We start from the raw sequence: 19598 nt of genomic DNA on the forward strand, positions 1-19598 counted from the left end.
AATTCAGCCTTTAATTTTCAGAACAATTATATGAGTATTATATTACTGCTTAATAATAAAACATCTATAAACATACTTGAATCTCTTTATTATGATCCTTAAAAGGTTTCTAACAGAGCAATGACTGGAAAATTTGTACTAGTTAGAAGGTTTCATTAGAAAGTTTGAAGAGGAAATTTAGTGTGGATGAGCATTTTGGACCTCTTTTAAAACGCTCATTGTATTTTTGATTGAAATACAGAAAAAAGACAACATTCAGAAAAGCTTGAAAGATTTTTTTGTGAGCTCTTGCTTTCCTCCCATTCTATATGCTTATCCTTTTTCTATCAGAAAGTTCTTTTTCATTGTTCTAAGTTCTGTTCATTTTGGTCCACATATTCTTTTTAAAAATTTCTTCTTAATTAGTCAGGAGCACTTCCTCAGCTAAATTGTCTATAACAGTGGTAGCTTTTTAAGCTATTTTATATTTTACTCTTAAACACATGATAAAATATTTTTAGAAGTCAGATTATTTAACTTGTTAAATTTCCATTGTTTTGTAGAACAGCAGCATAAAATGAAGACACTCATTTATTTGACCCCCCCAAAATACCTATAGGTAGCCACTTGGGTGCATATTTTAATAAACAAGAATGAAATATTAGTTAAAGAATGCATTTTGAGAGGCTGTAAGAAGGCCTTGCCGTAAGAAAAACAATAATTCTCATTTGGATTTTTTTAATAGCTTCTGTGGAAAGCATCTTACATTTTTAACTTGATGTATAAAATATCTGCTTTGGAGAAATACATCCTTTGACCAAAGCAAGATGCACTGACTACAACATTCTGCCTTTCTATTACGTGTCCTAGTAGCTGAGCCTGCAGATACGCATAATATGGAAAACACTAGAAACATTTTTTCCTAAAATCCTGGTACAAGGATTTCTATTGTTTCTGTCTTTTAAAAGTCTTTTCAATGTGAACTTCCTGGCTAGAATCACAAAGCATTTTTCTTACAAGGCAAGTAAGCTAAATTGAATATTTCTATCTACTCAGAAATATAAACAGATAACCTCATAGATTTAGTAAATCACTTTGACATCAAATCCACCTCCCTCTCCCAGTTGACTGGTCACTGTATATCCACTCCCACCCTTTTCAAACCCTATGGAACAAATATAGCCCCGTACAGACTGTGATGTCTTTTGACTTGTTGAGCCTTCTGTTGACCTGTTCAAATTGTTTCACTAGTCCATGGACATGCGGCTGTGACATTAAAAGACCAATTTTGTGCCAGTTAGTAAGCAAAAACAGTCTTCTTTCTTTTATTTCCACTGTTAAGTTCATAATTTCTCAAGCAGATTGAAAGTTTTAGGTCTATCTTGTTGAATCTGTCTGCTTGGATATATTATCACATCTCAATAAAATGCTTGCAGAATTGTGCTTTAGGTACCACTCAAACCATCTGTTGTGAGATAGAGTGAACACATAACACAAATACCTTCTCCCAAGTCCCATACATTTAATTTGCCTACAGTTTTTTAAAAATGGACTTTCGGAACTTTGCTTTTTTTGTTCTGTTCACTAAACTTCAGTGTAGCTGAAAACTAAATGGCACACAAATAAATTATTTCTCCATTCCCTTCTTCTACTCCTTCCAGAACCAATCCCAGACATACCTGCTCTCCTACCATGGAAACTATGCTAAGAAAAGATGAGCATCTAGATACCACAGACAAGTGGTCTGCTGCAGCAGACAAGTCAGCTAGAGCCTCATTCTGTTTCTGATAATGGCCAGTGATGAGAAAGCTAGCTGCCAATGAGACACATTAGGCTGCAAACACCAACCTCTTTTAATTTTAATTTACACTGTCAAGTTGGGGTCAGCCTTCACTCCTCAGACTTTTTTGCTTAAAGGAGACTAGTTAAAATTTCCTGGATGAGTTGTACTCTATGGGCCATGTCATAAGGAACCCCCTGCCAAATTGCCATTTGACCTGTCAAGTTTGGTTTACTTTATTATTTATTTACAAACGTCCTAACAGATGAATCCATGCTGGAAGACGGAGGGACTTCACTAATGTCTCAAATATTATTTTCAGAGCACACTCTTTCCCTTCCTCCACAGGGGATACGGTATTGGAACACGGCTGGTAGAGGACTTTTTGGCTCGATCTTGTGTGGGAAGATGCCACAGTTATTCAGAAATTGCAGACATAATTGCTCAGGTAAGTGCATTTTAGCTTTGGCAGTATGTTTTGAAAATTTTTGATTGCTCCTGTTTGGTGGTTTTCTTCTCCAATTGAATGGGTTTCAACTGTATTTGTTACTAGGTACTAAGAGAAGGAATTCTGATCAAAACGCATTTTATTTCTGCACAGAGATAAAGCTACTGTGAACAGAGATAAATGCTTCCAGGCTTTTAAACATCTATTGATTTTTCTGGCCGCATGTGGGGCGTGTACATCCCACACTGGGAAAAATGTTTTGAGAAGGCAAACAGAAAGGCAGTATAAAAGGCAGCCTTATAACAGGTATAAGGGTATGGAGAAGGGGATAGCAACCCACTCCAGTATTCTTGCCTGGAGAATCCCACGGACAGAGGAGCCTGGTGGGCTATGATACGTAGGATCACAAAGAGTCGGACACGACTGAAGCAACTTAAAGTGCATGTAACACGTATGCCCCAAACTAATTTCTTTGCATAATCATTTTCAGCACATGGAAGGAGGTAACCTTTCGTTAGCTCAGAGAATATTAGTGTAGTCATTTTGTTCCCAGAACAATGTTTTCCCCAAAGGAAAAAATAAGCTTCCTGTAAATGCATGTGCTCTAAGAACTTTCATAGCCCTTATATATAAGAAATAACTTTGAATCGTCCAGCACAAGCTCAGATTTCTTGGGTATAAGTTTAGGAAATGAATCCTTAGCCAGAATTCATTTAATCTGCAGGCCTTATGGTTATTAACCTGGTGCTGTCTATTTGTGGGAGCCCTAGAGAATAGGCATGGATATGAGATATTGATGGAGTCAGTAAGCTGCCTCCAGTTCACACAACTGACCAGTTAAGTCAGTATCATTTTCCTTTCTTCTCATTCTTAACATAGTTATACATTGTTATACTGACTCTTCATCTAAGTGGTGATAATGGTTTGACATAGAGCTTTGTGATTCTAAGAGCAATTTTGCATACTTTTTGTCTTTCATGCTTAAAGTATCTCTGTGAGGTAGACAGGGTAGGAGTTATTGTCCTCATTTTCCAGTTAAGAAATCTGAGCTCCAGAAAGAATATGATAAAAACTGAATATAGTATATGCGAAAAAAAATTATACACCAAAAACCACAACCAAATGAAAGATGTTCTAACATATTATTATTATTACTCTCATTATTTTGTGACTAGTGAATCACATAGTTGAAATTAAAATCCAGGTCTTCCAGTCCTAGCGTAGTCAGTTTATTATACCACTAAACAGGTTAAAAGCATTTTCTTTCCATATTTGCAGATGGTAACTAAGATACTGAAGCAGTAATTTGAAAAATGAAATAATTTTTCACTAAATCACTGCTATGGGCAATGCTACAAGAATACTAGCTGTTTCAATGGAAAGTAAATACTTGAAATGTATAAACGTGCACGGTTGTATTCTATTCTGTAAAAAAAAAAATGCCATTTGGATTTTGATAAGGATTGCATTGCATCATTAGATCACTTGGTAGTATGGACATTTTAACAATAGCAAGTCTTATAATCCATGAATATAAAATGTAATTCTATTTTTTGTGTCTTATTTAATTTTTTTTATTAATGTTTTGCAGTCTTCAGTATACAAGTCTCTCATCTCCTTAGTTAGGTTTATTCCTGGGAATTTCATCCTTTTTCGATGCTACTATAGATGGACTTTTTCTTTTTTATTTTTGACGGGTGATAGTTCATTGTCAGTGTATAGAAACAGTACTGATTTCTGTATGTCGGTTTTGTATTCTGCAGTTTACTGAAATTATGTATTAGTTCTAACAGTTTTTTGTATAGTCATTAGGATTTTTATGTATAAGATCATATCATCTGCAAAAAGAGAGTTTTACTTCTTATCCAGTTGGGGTGTGTTTTCTTTCTTTTTCTTGCCTAATTGTTCTTAGTGATTTCCAGTAGTACTATGTTGAGTTGAAGTAGTAAGAGCAGGCAGCCCTACCTGGTTCCTGATCTTAGAAGACAAGCCCTTGGTTTTCACTATTGAGTAAGGCAATGGAAAAAGCACAGCCTCTTCAACAAATAATGCTGAGAAAGCACAGAACAATGAACCTGGACCCTCATCTTATACCATACACAAAACCAACTCAAAATGGATTAAAAAAAACGTAAAATCCAAAACTCTAAAACTCCTGAAACAGACTATAGGGGAAAGTCTCATGACATTGGTCTTGACAATGATTTCATAGATACGACATCAACAGCACAGGCAACGAAAGCAAAATAAGCAGGTGAGATTACACCAAACTGAACAGGTTCTGCACAGTAAGCAATCAACAGAGTGAAAAGATAACCTGTGGAATTAGAGCAAATATTTGAAACCACCTATCCGATAAGGAATTAATCTCCAAAATACATTAGAAATTTCTATAACTCTAATTTTAAAAAATAAGCCAAACTAATAACCTAATTAAGAAATAGGCTAAGGACCTAAGTAGACATTTCTCCAAAGGAAATATACAAATGGCCAAGAGGTATATGAAAACAGTCACTAATTGTCAGGGAAATGCAAACCAAAACCACAATAAGATATAACCTCACAACTGCCAGAATGGCTGGTTTTGTGTTTTTTTTTTTTTTAATGCTGCTGAAGATGCTCAGAAATTGGAACCCTTGCATACTATCAGTGGGAATACAAAATACAGCCACTATGGAAAATAGTAAGGAAGTTCCTCAAAACATTAAAAAATACAATTACCATATGACCTACCATGCCTCTTCTGGATATTTACCAGAAAGAATTGAAATCAGGGTCTTGAAAAGATACTGGCACTCCTGTACTCTAGGAAACAACCTGAAAGCTGATTGGCTGATGACTATATACTGTGATCAATACTACAATAGCATACTATGCAGTCTTTAAAAAGAAGGACATTCTGCAATGCGCAACAACATGGTTGAAGTCAGTTGCAGAATGACAAATCTGGTATGACTCCACTTATATGAAGTCTCTAAAATAGTCAAATTCACAGAATCAAAGAGTAGAGTGATGGTTGCCAGCAGCTGAGGGAAGGGAGAAATGAGGAATTACTAATCAACAGGCCTGAAGGTTCAGTCAAGCAAGATGAATGAGCTCTCTGAGACTTTTCTGATGGTCCAGTGGTTAAGACTCCATGCTTCCAAAGTAGGGTGTGTAAGTTTGATCCCTGGTTGGGCAACTAAGATCTCATGTGCTATGCCATGCAGCAACCCCCCTCCCAAAAAAAAGTAAGTTCTAGAGGCTTGTTGTAAAAAAAAGACTTAAGAGAAACAGGTCTGTCTGATATAAAACTAAGAACATGTGCAACATCCACTCTCTAATATCTCTTCTCTAAACAGTTTGTCTTTTTGGTCTTTCCAATGTCATGTAAATTCTTGTCAGCCTCTCCTGTCCTCAGTGATTGGGAAAAAAATCCACTTTCACTCCCATACAAGATTCCTTATTAATGAAGAAAGTGGTCTGTCACCCTTACCCTTCTCTTGTGCAGAGGGGCTGTCTGTGCAAGTGCCTTTGCACTTTCCTTCAAAGACCTGATTTCCTCCCCCTTGATCATTTCCACCTCCCCAGCAAAGTGTTCCTTTACATGTGGGGATGAGGTCACCCAGTTCAAGAGCATTTTAACTCAGCTGATGGGTCAGACTTTATACTCAGCCACTGATGCTTTGCTGATAATTAGTAGCTTTTGTTAAAAGGTTTGGCTTTCGGTAGCATTATCTCATTAGCCCTTGTAAACTCTCCTGGAGGAGGCAAGTGTAAAATGTTCCAGAGCTGGTGTTATAGGGAAGTGGGGCAAGGTCAGAGGGAGTTCACCTAGTCACATGCTGCCCTGGGGCACAGCACGACCGGGAACAGAACCTAATGGTGTGACTTCCGTTTGGCTGCCCTCTCAGACCATGCACTTGTACAGAACACTGCCATCGTTATTTCCGAGTACCTACTGTATACTGAGATGTCATGGCTTCCGCAGAACTCATGATTGTTGTGCTGGCTCCAAACAAGGAGAGAGAGAAAGAGGATGCATTTGAAGGAAATTGACTAGATGAAGAAATCTATGCCCATACAAGTGAAGTGATTCTCCAAAGAGCTGGTTAGTGAAAGACTGCACGTCTCTTGATCTTATGCCTCTGCCTCTGAGAGGGGACTATTTAACTTTGGATATTAACATTTTCCCCTCTCTAGCTTTCTTCATTTCATCTTTTCCACACAACAGATTGTCACTCTGTCACTAGGCTTCTGACAAATTCTTTTGAAAGTCTTTACCAACTTAGCTTATTAAAAAGCAGAGACATTACCTTGCCAACAAAGGTCCGTCTAGTCAAAGTTATGGTTTTTCCAGTAGTTATGTATAAATGTGAGAGTTGGACTATAAAGAAAGCTGAGCACCAAAGAATTGATGCTTTTGAGCTGTGGTGTTGGAGAAGACTCTTGAGAGTCCCTTGGACTGTGAAGAGACCCAACCAGTCCATCCTAAAAGAAATCAGTCCTGAATATTCACTGGAAGGATGCTGAAGCTGAAACTCCAATACTTTGGCCACCTGATGTAAAGAACTGACTCATCGGAGAAGACCCTGATGCTGGGAAAGACTGAAGGTGGGAGAAGGGGACGACAGAGGATTAGATGGTTGGATGGCATCATTGACTCAATGGACATGAGTTTGAGTATACTCAGGGAGTTGGTGATGAACAAGGAGGCCTGGCGTGCTGCAGTCCACGGGGTCGCAGAATCGGACACGGCTAAGCGACTGAACTGAACCCTTAAATTGCGCCATCTAGTGGTGGGAGAAGAAATCTCGTGCCAGACACCAAATCATTAATCCAAAGAATCTTTTAGTCAGCCTTACATTTTATAGAAAAAAGGACATAGGCTAATTATGAACTCAACTTCCTGAAACATTAAACATGTATGAATTTCTAATGTTATTTTTGTCATATACAGGTGTACTTAATACAACTACAAATTTTAAGACAATATATAATAATTAGCAGCATTATAACATGTGATATGCAACAGCATACAATATTTTAAAACGTGAGTAATACAGAGCTTTTCTTCAGAAAAGCTCAAAGTAATTTCCACCTATTATCTATTTTTCTATTACAAGAACCGTGTGAAGTAAAAAGGCATCTGTCATTAGCCTCATTTTACTGACGATGTAATTAAGACTTAGATGATGTCACCACAAACACATAAAGAAGAAAAGCCAGTTTAACTGTTGATGTGAATCTAAATTGATGCAGTCACTATTTTCATTATGTATGGAGATTCCTAAAAAAATTAAAATAGAACTAACATAAGATTTAGCAATTTCACTCCAGTATTTACCTGAAGAATATAAAGACACTAATTAGAAAAGATATATGCACTTTTATGTTCATTGCAGCATTGTTTACAGTAGCCAAGATATGGAAGCAACCTGCTGTTGCTGCTGCTAAGTCACTTCAGTCGTGTCCAACTCTGTGTGACCTCATAGACAGCAGCCCACCAGGCTCCCCCATCCCTGGGATTCTCAAGGCAAGAACACTGGAGTGGGTTGCCACTTCCTTCTCCAATGCATGAAAGTGAAGAGTGAAAGTGAAGTCTCTCAGTCGTGTCCAACTCTTAGTGACTCCATGGACTGCAGCTCACCAGGCTCCTGTGTCCGTGGGATTTTCCAGGCAAGAGTACTGGAGTGGGGTGCCATTGCCTTCTCTGATGGAAGCAACCTGCTGCTGCTGCTGCTAAGTCACCGCAGTCATGTCCGACTAAGTGCCCCTAAATAGATGAATGGATAAGGAAGATGTGAAACACACACACACGTGTGTGTATAATAGACTACTACTCAGCCATAAAAAAGAATAAAATCTTGCAATTTGCAACAACATGGATGGACCCAGAGTATATTATGCTAAGTGAGATGTCAGACAGAGAAAGGCAAATGGTGTATGACTTTGCTTATATGTGGAATCTAAAAAGCAAAATAAATGAACAAACATAACAAAAAAGAAACAGACTTACAGATACAGCAAACAAACTAGTGTTTGCCAGAGCAGGGAGATATGAGAGGAGGGAGGAAATGGTTGAAGGGGATTAAGAGGTACAAACTATCGGTCATAAAATCCATAAGTCACATGGATGTAATGTACAGCACAAGAAATATAGAAAATATTTTTAATAATATGGTGTATAATCTATTAAAATACAAATAGCTATTATACACCTAAAACAAATATAAAGGTGCAAATCAGCTATACTTCAATTTTTAAAATGTATAGCTTTCAGAGAAAAAAAGCCAGCTTAGAATTTAATTCTTCTGACTTTGTTCCAGTGCTTTTTCCAAAAGTTAATTTTTCTTTAAAATAGACCTTTGAATAGAATATACATACACACACACACACACACACACGTATAACCGAATCACTTTGCTGCACATCAGAAACTAATACATGTAAACCAACTATACTCCAATAAAAATCTAAAATATACCTTTGAAGATTTTTCGCCTATTATGACCACCATTCTGAGAAAAATGAAAATGCAGAATTTTCAATAGAGTTACCCTAGATGATTTTAGTTGTAGTAATGGAGAGTTTAAACTTAACAGCATACATCCCTGTGTTTATTATAAGAGCAAGTCAAAAAATAAAATTGTACTTCTCTCTGGTCTAAGGTCTAAAAGAGAGCTCCTTATTACACAAAAATGTATTTCATGGTTTCCAAACACATTTATGATAACAATTTTATTATTAGAATAATCGAATCAGAGAAAAACTTCATTTTTGAATCAAGATAATCATAAAGGATGGGCCTGACAAGCATTATTAGAATGTTGCCTTTAAGAGTAGCTTAAACATAAGGAGCTCCGATCCTCATCAGATTCGGAGCAGTAGTCTAACCAAGTTCAATATAATGGAGATTAAATATGAGTCCACATCCTGCTCAGCCACATTCCTGCTCTGTGACCCTGAGCAAATCATACAGCTTGTCCAAAGGTCAATGTCCACATGCATCAGGTGAGACCTCTTCCCGCTGTGGTTTCCAGATTTTCAGGTATTGCTTTCCCTAGCTAAACTCTGGACACAGAACTGTAATCATAAAGAGCTGAGTATGTTGACTGTAGCTTCCAAAGTCTCTCCCAGAGCATCCGTGCCTTTGTGTTACGGATAGTGTTTTCAATTGTTGGCCTGGTGTAAACTCTGTTCATCAAAGCCTGGAAAGCTTTTTACTGTTAGGTCAATGTCATTGTGATGGTTGCTCTGAGGGGTGTAGACGGAATTTATGATTTTCTAGAATAAACATCACAGGAGTTGTCACAGTAAGATGAAATTTTTAAATAGAGGAAAATATGCTATAAAATATATAAAAGATAGAAACAGACTTATAAAACTTGAAATTTTGATCCTTAGGCTGAAAAAATTGGAACTCCATATTTTGTGCTCGCAATAAATTCTGAAAAGCAAAAGTGAAATCTTTTACTTTGAATAGTATAAGTTGAAACCTTGGAAAGGTGAAGGAACTCATGATCAACCTTACTGAGAACATCTTTATTATGAAAATAGGGCAACACAAGGCTGTATTTTAGTTCAATCTTTTAATCAGGCTGTGACACACAGTTTCACTGTGTTTTTTGCCTGTTAATCTTCCAAGAATTTGCTGCTGGCCAGCTTCTTTATATATATTCCTGTTCTCCATCCAACAAGAACAAAACTGTTTCACAATGAATGAAAGTAATATGACGTTTTCCTGAGTTACGGTAATACACATAAAATTTGACTTGATACTTACATAGATTATCCAGAAAAATTATATTGAATTTCATTTCCCCATCATGTCTATAAGCTTTTCAAAGGGAAGGATAATTTCAGGCATTCTTGCAGTCTGGCCCATCATGCTATGGCAAACCAGCGCACTGTAGACGTTCGTTAAGTATTGTTGAAACGAATTTAGAAAGTATTTGAAGATTTTTTTACACATATACACTGTTGCTCCTCCTAGTCTGTCCAGAAGAGGGCAGTGGGCCCTATTCATCGCCAAATAGACTCTTTCCTCTCGCTTCCTCTCTTACTGTAACTCTCATTACCTGCAAAAGCCCCCTTATTTCAAGTAATATTTACTACGGTGAAAATGCAGTGCTCCAAAAGTCTCTAGTTGCTCGCTACAGCAAATCAGCAATAACAAGATTTGAATTACAAAAGCATCCTGAACAGGGAAATAACGCTTTCACTGCTGCTGCTGCTGCTGCTAAGTCGCTTCAGCCGTGTCTGACTCTGTGCAACCCCATAGACGGCAGCCCACCAGGCTCCGCTGTCCCTGGGATTCTCCAGGCAAGAGTACTGGAGTGGGGTGCCATTGCCTTCTCTGGACTCTCACTGAATAATAGACAATGAACTCATCTTGATAATTTTACTAAAATGTTTATTTTTTCCACGATTTATAGAAGTGCAGAAATTTTCAGAAGAAGATTCATTCTTGTTACATTGATGTCAACTGTGATTATAAAATGCAAGCATTAAAGAGGTAATCCAATCCCATTTCACTTTTAATGGGCTCATATGTCTTCCAGTTTATTATAAGGGCAAATAGAAAACACAGTTGTACCTTTCTCTGGTCTAAGATCTAAGAAACATCTCCTAAGTTACAGAAAAATATTTCTCATGCTTTCCAAACACACTTATGATTAAGTTTTACAATCTTGAGAAGCTAGAGACAAAATTGATCATTTAAATAAATCATTCCCATTTATTATGGAAAATGTTTGAAATGTATCCTAAAACTTCTCATGGAACAAAATTGTGTTAGGGAGACTCTGGTACGTTGTTAGCATTTGGGTTGTTAGGTTATAGGGGCCTGTTGTGAGGATGTTTGGGACACCACAGCTGGGCCTCATGGAAGAATAGAAATGGAGTCTATCTTGTCATCTCAGTAGCCAGTCAGTACCCTGAGAATTTTAGGGTATTTAGTTAATTATATGGAATGTTTATTATACGGCTTCCCTGGTGGCTCAGAGGATAAAGCGTCTGCCTGCAATGAGGGAAGCCCATGTTCGATCCCTGGGTTGGGAAGATCCCCTGGAGAAGGAAATGGCAACCCACTCCAGTATTCTTGCCAGGAGAATCCCATGGACAGAGGAGTCTGGCAGGCTTCAGTCCATGGGGTCTCAAAGAGTCGGACACGACTGAGCAACTTCACACACACACACAGACACACACTTCAGACTTCTGCCATTTTAGTGACTCAGTTACTCTGGTTATTAAGCTGTTGCAGCTACCTACCAATATCGTTTTATTCTTCTTTCTCTCTCTCCATCTCAGTGATTTTGCTGCTCCCCAGTTCTGGCCACCTCTTGATTTCTACTTACTCATTTACTCCAGGCATTTTTTGCTTTCTGCCCAACCATCTAATCTGTGATTTTCTCTGTGTGTCTCACATTCAAAATCCCAAAAAGAGAGCCTCTAGCCAGTGCAGCCAGTCACTAGCCCTCTGTTGGGTAGAGTTTTTATACGAAGCCACTTCCACAGACCCACAGCCAAACTATGGACTGACTGTCTCAGTTTTCACATGCCTGTCCTTGTCCATTGTGCTCAGTCGTGTCCGACTCTGCAGCACCGTGGACTGTAGCCTGCCAGGTTCCTCTGTCTGTGGAACTCTCTAGGCAAGAATACTGGAGTGGGTTGCCATGCCCTCCTGCAGGGGATCTTCCTGACAGGGCTCAAACCCAAGTCTCCTGCATTGCAGACAGATTCTTCACTGTCTGAGCCACCAGGGGAAACAACAGGGTAATGAAAGACAAAGCACGGCCATCAAAGGCAACCCCTCAGAAAGGGAACTCGGGTGCAAAAAACAGCCTGCTGCTGCAGCTAAGCTGCTTCAGTCGTGTCCGACTCTGTGCGACCCCATAGATGGCAGCCCACCAGGCTCCCCCATCCCTGGGATTCTCCAGGCAAGAACACTGGAGTGGGTTTCCATGTCCTTCTCCAATGCATGAAAGTGAAAGTGAAGTCTCTCAGTCGTGTCCAACTCTTCGCGACCCCATGGACTGCAGCCCACCCGGCTCCTCCATCTATGGGATTCTCCAGGCAAGAGTACTGGAGTGGGGTGCCATTGCCTTCTCCAAAACACATTCTGAGACTTTCCCAAATGGGGAAAAGGAAAAAAGAACCTTATTCTTTCCATCTAGGAAATTGGTAGCAGTAATTTATGGGTCTTACTTTACTTGTGAACACTCTACTTGTTTTTATTCATCTTATGGATGCTACTGTTTGTTTTCCTTTGTTCCAGAGACTAGAATTCCTGTATACAATAGTGTAGCAGGCTCCATTTAGCATGCTAGCTACAAGGTACTGAAGAAGGGAATTGTCATTGTTACGCATTTTCATTTTGCAGACAATAATCAAGTAAGCAAACCTTTCCAAAAAAAGAAAATGTTTCCCCTAGGAAGCAGTCCAAGTGAAACCACATTGTTAGTTGAAAGTAAATATTTTAGACCATTAGCAGGAGTGGGGCAGACATTTCTTAGAACACTAAACTCAAAGATACTTTGGTGGAAGGGAGATAACCAAGTTCTCCTAAGACAAAAATGATGTTGTGCTACAGTAGGTAGTATTTGGTTTTCCTTTTCAATTTCTTATAAAAGAACCAATCATAAAAGTTCTGGTCCTCTAATCCTATGGGGGTTTTGCTTTTGCTTCTCTTTTTCTAAATCCCTTGCAGTCTTTTCTCTTGGCATTCTACGTTTTTTCAGAGAATGTTACCAGAGATGACCTGATATTTTTATGTGAATAGAGAAACTGCCTGGGTTAAGTGAACTTAAACCAGACCATTCAAGTCAGAGACAACATCAGTATATCTTAGGGTGTTTTTTTCCTTCTTAAAAACAAAACAAAGCAAACAAGTTTGTTCCTTATGCTTCTGTATTTTACTTTTGCTTTTTTTTTTCTGATTATATTTGGCTTCCTTCATTTTCTTAACAATATACTTTATCTTTTAAAAAAAGTACCTTCCACAAAAATCACCATATTTCAAAATTCTATAGTAATAATCAATCACTCAGTTGTGTCCGACTCTTTGCAACCCCATGGACTATAGCCCGTCAGCCTCCTCTGTCCATGGGGATTCTCCCGGTAAGAATATTTGAGTGGTGTGCCATGCCCTCCCCCAAGGAAATCTTCCCAACCCATGGATCGAACCAAGGTCTCCCACATTGCAGGTGGATTCTTTACCAACTGAGCCACCAGCAAGACCCAAGAATACTGGGGTGGGTTGCTGTTTCCAATTCTGAGTGTAAGCCTAAATGGAATGCACCCAGGACCAGGCACAACATACATGATTATGTCGACATCTTAATTCTGTGCACAAAATGGGGAGGCTTTTTTCTGTGCTTTAAACGTTGTTTGTTTGTTTTTTTTTTTTCTCTTACCAGGATAAAAATTTAAATCTCAGTTTTAAAGTTGCCTCCGTTCCCACGATGCACCCCCCACCCCCACAACACACAGATATACATAAACAGATACACACCCTTGCATTTTACACACCACTTACTTAAAGGGATAGACAAAGAAATGCAGCCTGAATGGCACAAAATGAAGGGAGCCTTGGAACATTTCTATGGCTAGGCAACACTTGCCCTTCGTTAAAAGCTCCCACTGATGTGGAGGACTGGTTTTCGCTGATCCTTTTGAAAGGTAACGAGTTCATGCTGCTTTTTCTGCCTCAGGGCCAGGAGCACACCTCTGATGGTGCCTAGTTAGCGGTCAGCATCACAGGTGATAACACACCTTCCTTCTTCTGCAACGCGTGCTCTCCACACTCAGCTCAAATCTCTCCACGTCAGGCAACTCAAAGCCGTAACCCGGATAACCTGCCAGGAATCCTAACACTGTGGGGTGGGAAGAGGGAGAGGGTGCTGGGGGCCACCGCTAATTTCACCTCCATGAAACCGTTTAATAGCCAACAGTTGTGACTCTGGGACAAAGATCCCCCTATCCTGAAGTTTTAGGTGTATTGCCAGTGTTTCATACTAGAATAATTTTTAAGTAGATGTTTGAGGATTTAGACATTATGATATGGGCTCCCATCCGCACCCAAAAGATTGAAGTGGGAAACTGAGGTCCTCAAACAACGGAGTCCTCAAATAATGGAGTCCTCAGAGTCTACCTGGCATCCAGGAGCCAGGCACCCCTTACCTGTGATGCGTACAGGGAACTGAAGCAGCGGTGGGAAGGAAGCCAAGAGGCAGCCCGGGTCACTCATCAGAAGCGTCTGGGCAGACCAGCAGGGTCAGGTTCACGACCAACAGGGTGGCAACTGAAGAGCAAGCCAGAGAGCAGTTCCTAGAGCAGCAGGGTGGATGTGGGTTTCAGGGCTGACGCACCACACGTGCCCCGTCCCCAACCCCTTCCTAGGATTCCTGCTTCCTCTCATCCCACAGTCAAGCAAGAGAAGTGAATCAGACTAAGCCTCAACAGAACATCTTTCTTTGCTGTTAATTGCTATTTTTCAAAGGCTAGCTCATAATCTAGTGGTAGAGGCCTACTGACTTACCTCACTTTTTTCCAACATATGGTATTAACATAAGTGGAAGCCCTTAGTAAACAGGGATTAAATTCCATGGAAGTCACAGCACAGCACCACACAGCATTCCAGAGAAGGCTGGTCTCACAGTTAGCTGAATGTCAGACCATTTTCCTGGTTAGTAACATTGTTGAGCAGAGAAGACGGAAAAACTAAAAGGAAAGAAAAATCCTTTATAGTCAGAAAATTCTCAATATTTAAAAATGATGAATATTAACAGCAAAGGGCACACACAAAATATTTTGAAAATTCTTACCATTTGGTCCAGAAATGTGTTTCTTAAAAATAAGAAAACTTTTTTAAACAAGCATAACCATTTAGACTGAATTTTCCCCTCTGAGTAGGCAAGAACTGCCTTATACAAACACCCCCACACTCTCTCTGTTCCCTTTGGAGCTCTGGGAGGGGTGAAAGAAAAAAAGCGTGGGAGGTCTTCCTTTGTGAACAAGCTTGTGTGCATAACCGCAAGGTCGGTGGATTCTGCAGGCTGAAGGGGTCTAACCCAGAGGACTGCATCAATTGCTTTGGCAGATTCTCAGTATGAAGCCAAGGCACCTGCAGGAAAATTGTCCTTTAACTTTTTTTAGACTACATTTGTATAACGTTATTTTTCTTTTAGACACAGAGAAGTATCTCTTAAGGCTCAACTCAGTAAATTCTGCAAGTTACCTCCCCTTACTTGTGAATGTCTATCTTCCACTTCTGTGCATGATCAAGTCTTACAGGCAAATGGGCTCTTCAAGGCTTCTTGTCTCCTTAGCACTATGACCAAAGATGTTCCAGAAGGAAGTGTTCAATCTTTGAGGTATCTCAGCACATGAAATCCAGGCTGTCCTTAATTTTCCACTGGAGATTCTTGGCTTTATTCCTATGGCTTAACTTATTTGGAAGAAACTCATGAAAGAGACTGGCTTATGAAACAAACTTAAGTGTTCAGGTTGAAAACAGCAGTAGCATTGGGAGCATTTCATTAATGTAACTATTTATCATAAAATTCCTGACTAGGGCATGAAAACAGTTGAGGAAACATTCTGGGAAACAAAACCCAAAAGCTCAAGCAAGCTCTACCTGAGCCTGGAGATTTGGAGACACGTGGGCAGGCCAGCCACTCTCTAGGTCAGTGAGCCCTGCTTGGTGTGTCTCGTAGTTTGTGTCAGAAGTAAGATTCTGTCTGGATTTGCCCTGACCTCTCAGTGCTGCACCAGAGTAATGGTTATCGACCCTGACTATTTCATAGAATCATCATTCTCCCAACCCCAAATTCTGATGCCCAGGCCCTAATTTTGACCAATTAAATGATAGTCTCTGGGAATAAGGCCCAGGCATCAGAAATTGTAAAATGCTCCCTATGTGATCTTTGGGCTTCCCAGGTAGCGCTAGTGGTGCCTGTGGAACCTGTCTTCCAATGCAGGAGACGCAAGAGAAGGAAGTTTGATCCCTGGGTCAGGAGCCCTTGGAAAAGGGCATGGCAACCCCTCCGGTAGTCTGGCCTGGAGAATCCCGTGGACAGAGGAGCCTGGCGGACTGTGGCCCACAGGGTCTCAAAGAGTTGGATGTGACTGAAGTGACTTAGCATGCACTCACACACGCATGGGATCTTTAACGGCACCCACTGCTTTAGAGCTCAGGCTTCCCTGATGCACCAGGGTGATCTCTGCAGAGGTGAGGCGGCACGTGGGGACTGCCACTCCTCCTTCCCTCAGGTCAGATGCTTCCAGAGTTGCCACTCCTTTTTACCTCCTTTAAGTGCTTCAAATAAAATAGAATGTCACTGGGGAAAAAGTGGAAAACATTAGAGGGATGTAACCAAGGAGAGTCTTGATGGAAACAATGCCCACTGGTGTTGGGATAACTAGTTTATCCCATTAGGGAGGAGGTAGGGAAAGAAACTGCCTCTTTCAAGACCTTCACTCCAAAGAAGATGAAATTGATCAAACGCTAGTTTGTAACTGTATGTTTGCAACTACGTATTTCTTTAACTGCTTTACTTCCTTTTTAGCTCCAGGTGAATCTCACTCATAGTTAGCCAATAGTTTAAGGAAGCAAGCCTTTTAAAAACCCTGATTACTACCTCTCATGTTTCGTCTCTTGGCACAAACACCAACAAAACACCTGGGAGAAATCTTCTTGATCTGTTGATACCATCAGCAATTATTATTATTGCAGAAGTACATCCTTTTATGTTAAAAATCTAAGAATAAAATGTTGTTACCTTGCAACTAGTGGAGAAGAACATGGCAACTCACTCCAGTATTCTTGCCTGGAAGAATACAGTCCATGGGGCTGCAAAGAGTCAGACATGACTTAATGACTAAACCACTACCACCATGCAAGAAGTGACCATTTTATAGGCTGTGTACTCTGCCAAAGGATGCCGTGTATTTTCTAAAGCAAAATTATTCAACATCACCTGAATTAATAACTTTTCTTACTTTATCCTCTTCCTTGAAACGATCTAGAGAATGTGATTAAGTAAATTAATTCATTTTCCCCAATTTAATCTCAGCCACCACAATTTAAAATGTTTTAAAGATTTTTTTTTTTTTCCTGGCACTGGTGTGGCTGTAGGGTCAGGAAATTTGAAACTGCGAAAAGAGAGCTGGTCATACAGACAGACAGAAAGATGTGCTCTCAAAGATAAATATTAAAGTTTGGGTACTCTTCTAAATCTTTTATGAACTTTCCATTGCTTAAAATTTCTTCTTTATCAATGTAATTTTTACCTGAGGAAATAAAATATGATAGTGATGCTATGCTCTAACTGTGCTTCTGGTTCATCTCATCAATACGGTGAACGAGAAGCATAGTTCAAGCATAACTATCTCAAATGTCTAGAAACCCAAGTGAAAACACTGTACAGAAAGGGAAAGAGGCCAAGGGCCCAAACAGAGACCAAGCAACTTGGAGACAGACATCAGTTCCCAGGAGTACACCAAGAAGACAACGGACTAGGAATTTATGGACTGCAGCCTTAAGACTCGTGACAACAGAACTGAAAACAACTCTGATGTACTAATCCAACACTCAAATATTACAAGTGAGGAAATTCACTTTAAAAGATTAAATGGACGCTTGAGAAGACACCACCATGAAGCAGTTATTTATGCGACAGAAGTTGAGTTACACTAATTCACGTCCATTTCAGGTCCAAACTTAAGCTCCATCTCTTACCTGTGGCTTAAACATAACCTTTTGGAAATTTAATATTATTCATAAAGGTGGAAACAATCATCTTTCCCAGTATGCTTTTGAAATTTTAACTACAAATTATATGTAAAACAACCAACATATAATAGATTGTTAACAAATTTTAATTCTGCCTTTCCTCTTTAGTGGAGCAGCAAGATTTAGAATATAATCTCTCTTTCAAATATTCTTGTATTTGGCTAGGCCAATATTCTTTCTGCATAACTCAATTTTAACAAACAACTGAACTTTGAAAATATTATTTGAAGCAGCCTAAAAGTAGTTTTCTTCCAGAATCAAATATGACGGTTTATATTTTTGAGAAGAATCTTCCAACCTCCAAAATGGATTAAACTCACCTAATGCTCTTGACCAAAATCCTACTCCAGTAGGTACAAGTACAAAGGCACTGGCACTTGCCTTGCCTGCGAGTAACACAGGCCTCCTGGGGCTACCCTCCATGTTCAAGTTCAGCCTCAGTAGTTCAGCTTGCCTCCTTACCTCTCCTAAAACCTCATTATGTCCTGCTACTCATTTAGGGCTTCATTAAGTTTTAGTCAGAAGCCACTGCATGAGACAATTAAAACTAGAGCCAGATCCTTCCTTGTGTCAGCTCCTCAGGGCAATCTAGGCGCCCTTGGGAACTTTGGGGAATGAAGAGATTGGTTGAATACATGATAACAATCAAGGCTGCAACCACACAAATGAGAACAGTCATCCTTGCAGCTGCCACATAAAAGGAGCATGTACAGATCCAATGCTCCTTGCTCTTTACGTCATAGGTAAGGGGCTGCAAATGTCAAAAGGTCAACTATTGACTTTATTCTGGTGGCCTGAGTGAACAAAGGAGAACAAACCAACATGCTATTAACATGCACATAAAAATGAACAGTTCCTTGAATGACCACACATTATGTGCCTCCTAATGTTATGCAGTACAAGAGTTAGTACAGTACAACCTGTACAATACTGTTTCCTAAAAAAATAAATTCTGAATTTAATCAAGATCTTACTGTTAGTGTAAAGGAAAAATAGGCAAAAGAAAACAAGTTAATTAGCACCATGAGAAAGTAGCCAAGTAAATCTGGAATATAGAACATGCTATTTGACATATGACCCAGCTTTCCATAAACAAATGGCATTTTAAAAAGGAAAATAAAAGAGACGTAACAGCCAGAAACAACATGTGGGCCTTATTTGTATCCTGTTTTAAGCAATGAACAGACACAGGATATCTTTGAGATAGTTAGGAAAATATGAATTGTTCATTTTTATGTGCATGATAATAGCATGTTGGTTGTCATCCAACCAACTCATCCTCTGTCGTCCCCTTCTCCTCCTGCCTTCAATCTTTCCCAGCATCGGGGTCTTTTCAAATGAGTCAGTTGTTCACATCATGTGGCCAAATTATTGGAGTTTCAGCTTCAGCATCAGTCCTTCCAATGAATATTCAGGACTGATTTCCTCTAGGATGGACTGGTTGGAGCTCCTTGCTGTCCAAGGGACTCTCAAGAGTCTTCTCCAACACCACAGTTCAAAAGCATCAATTCTTCTGTGCTCAGCTTTCTTCATATATACATTAAGTAATAGCTTTTTCATGTACTCAAATAAAATACCATGGAAAAAAGAAAACATTAGACTAGTGGCAAAGAAGA

The 19598-nt window shown here is 39.5% G+C and overlaps 1 protein-coding gene and 1 long non-coding RNA gene across 2 annotated transcripts in view; one reads left to right on the forward strand and one right to left on the reverse strand.

The window, feature by feature from the left end:
- The window catches only part of TRAPPC3L (trafficking protein particle complex subunit 3L), a 58418-nt gene that overhangs the window by 24090 nt on the left and 14730 nt on the right, over positions 1–19598 (forward strand). Inside the window, exon 4 of the mRNA XM_069599192.1 lies at positions 2108–2207. Within this exon, the coding sequence (XP_069455293.1) occupies positions 2108–2207 (100 nt within the window). The remainder of the gene's footprint in view (positions 1–2107; positions 2208–19598) is intronic.
- LOC138445299 (uncharacterized) lies at positions 13080–15115 on the reverse strand. The gene is made up of 4 exons (XR_011258794.1): positions 15014–15115; positions 14728–14909; positions 14370–14516; positions 13080–14062 (listed from the first exon to the last, which is right to left on the reverse strand). It is a non-coding gene; the product is annotated as an uncharacterized lncRNA (long non-coding RNA).

Source organism: Ovis canadensis, chromosome 8 (assembly GCF_042477335.2).
Source record: "Ovis canadensis isolate MfBH-ARS-UI-01 breed Bighorn chromosome 8, ARS-UI_OviCan_v2, whole genome shotgun sequence".
Classification (NCBI taxonomy): Eukaryota; Metazoa; Chordata; class Mammalia; order Artiodactyla; family Bovidae; genus Ovis; species Ovis canadensis.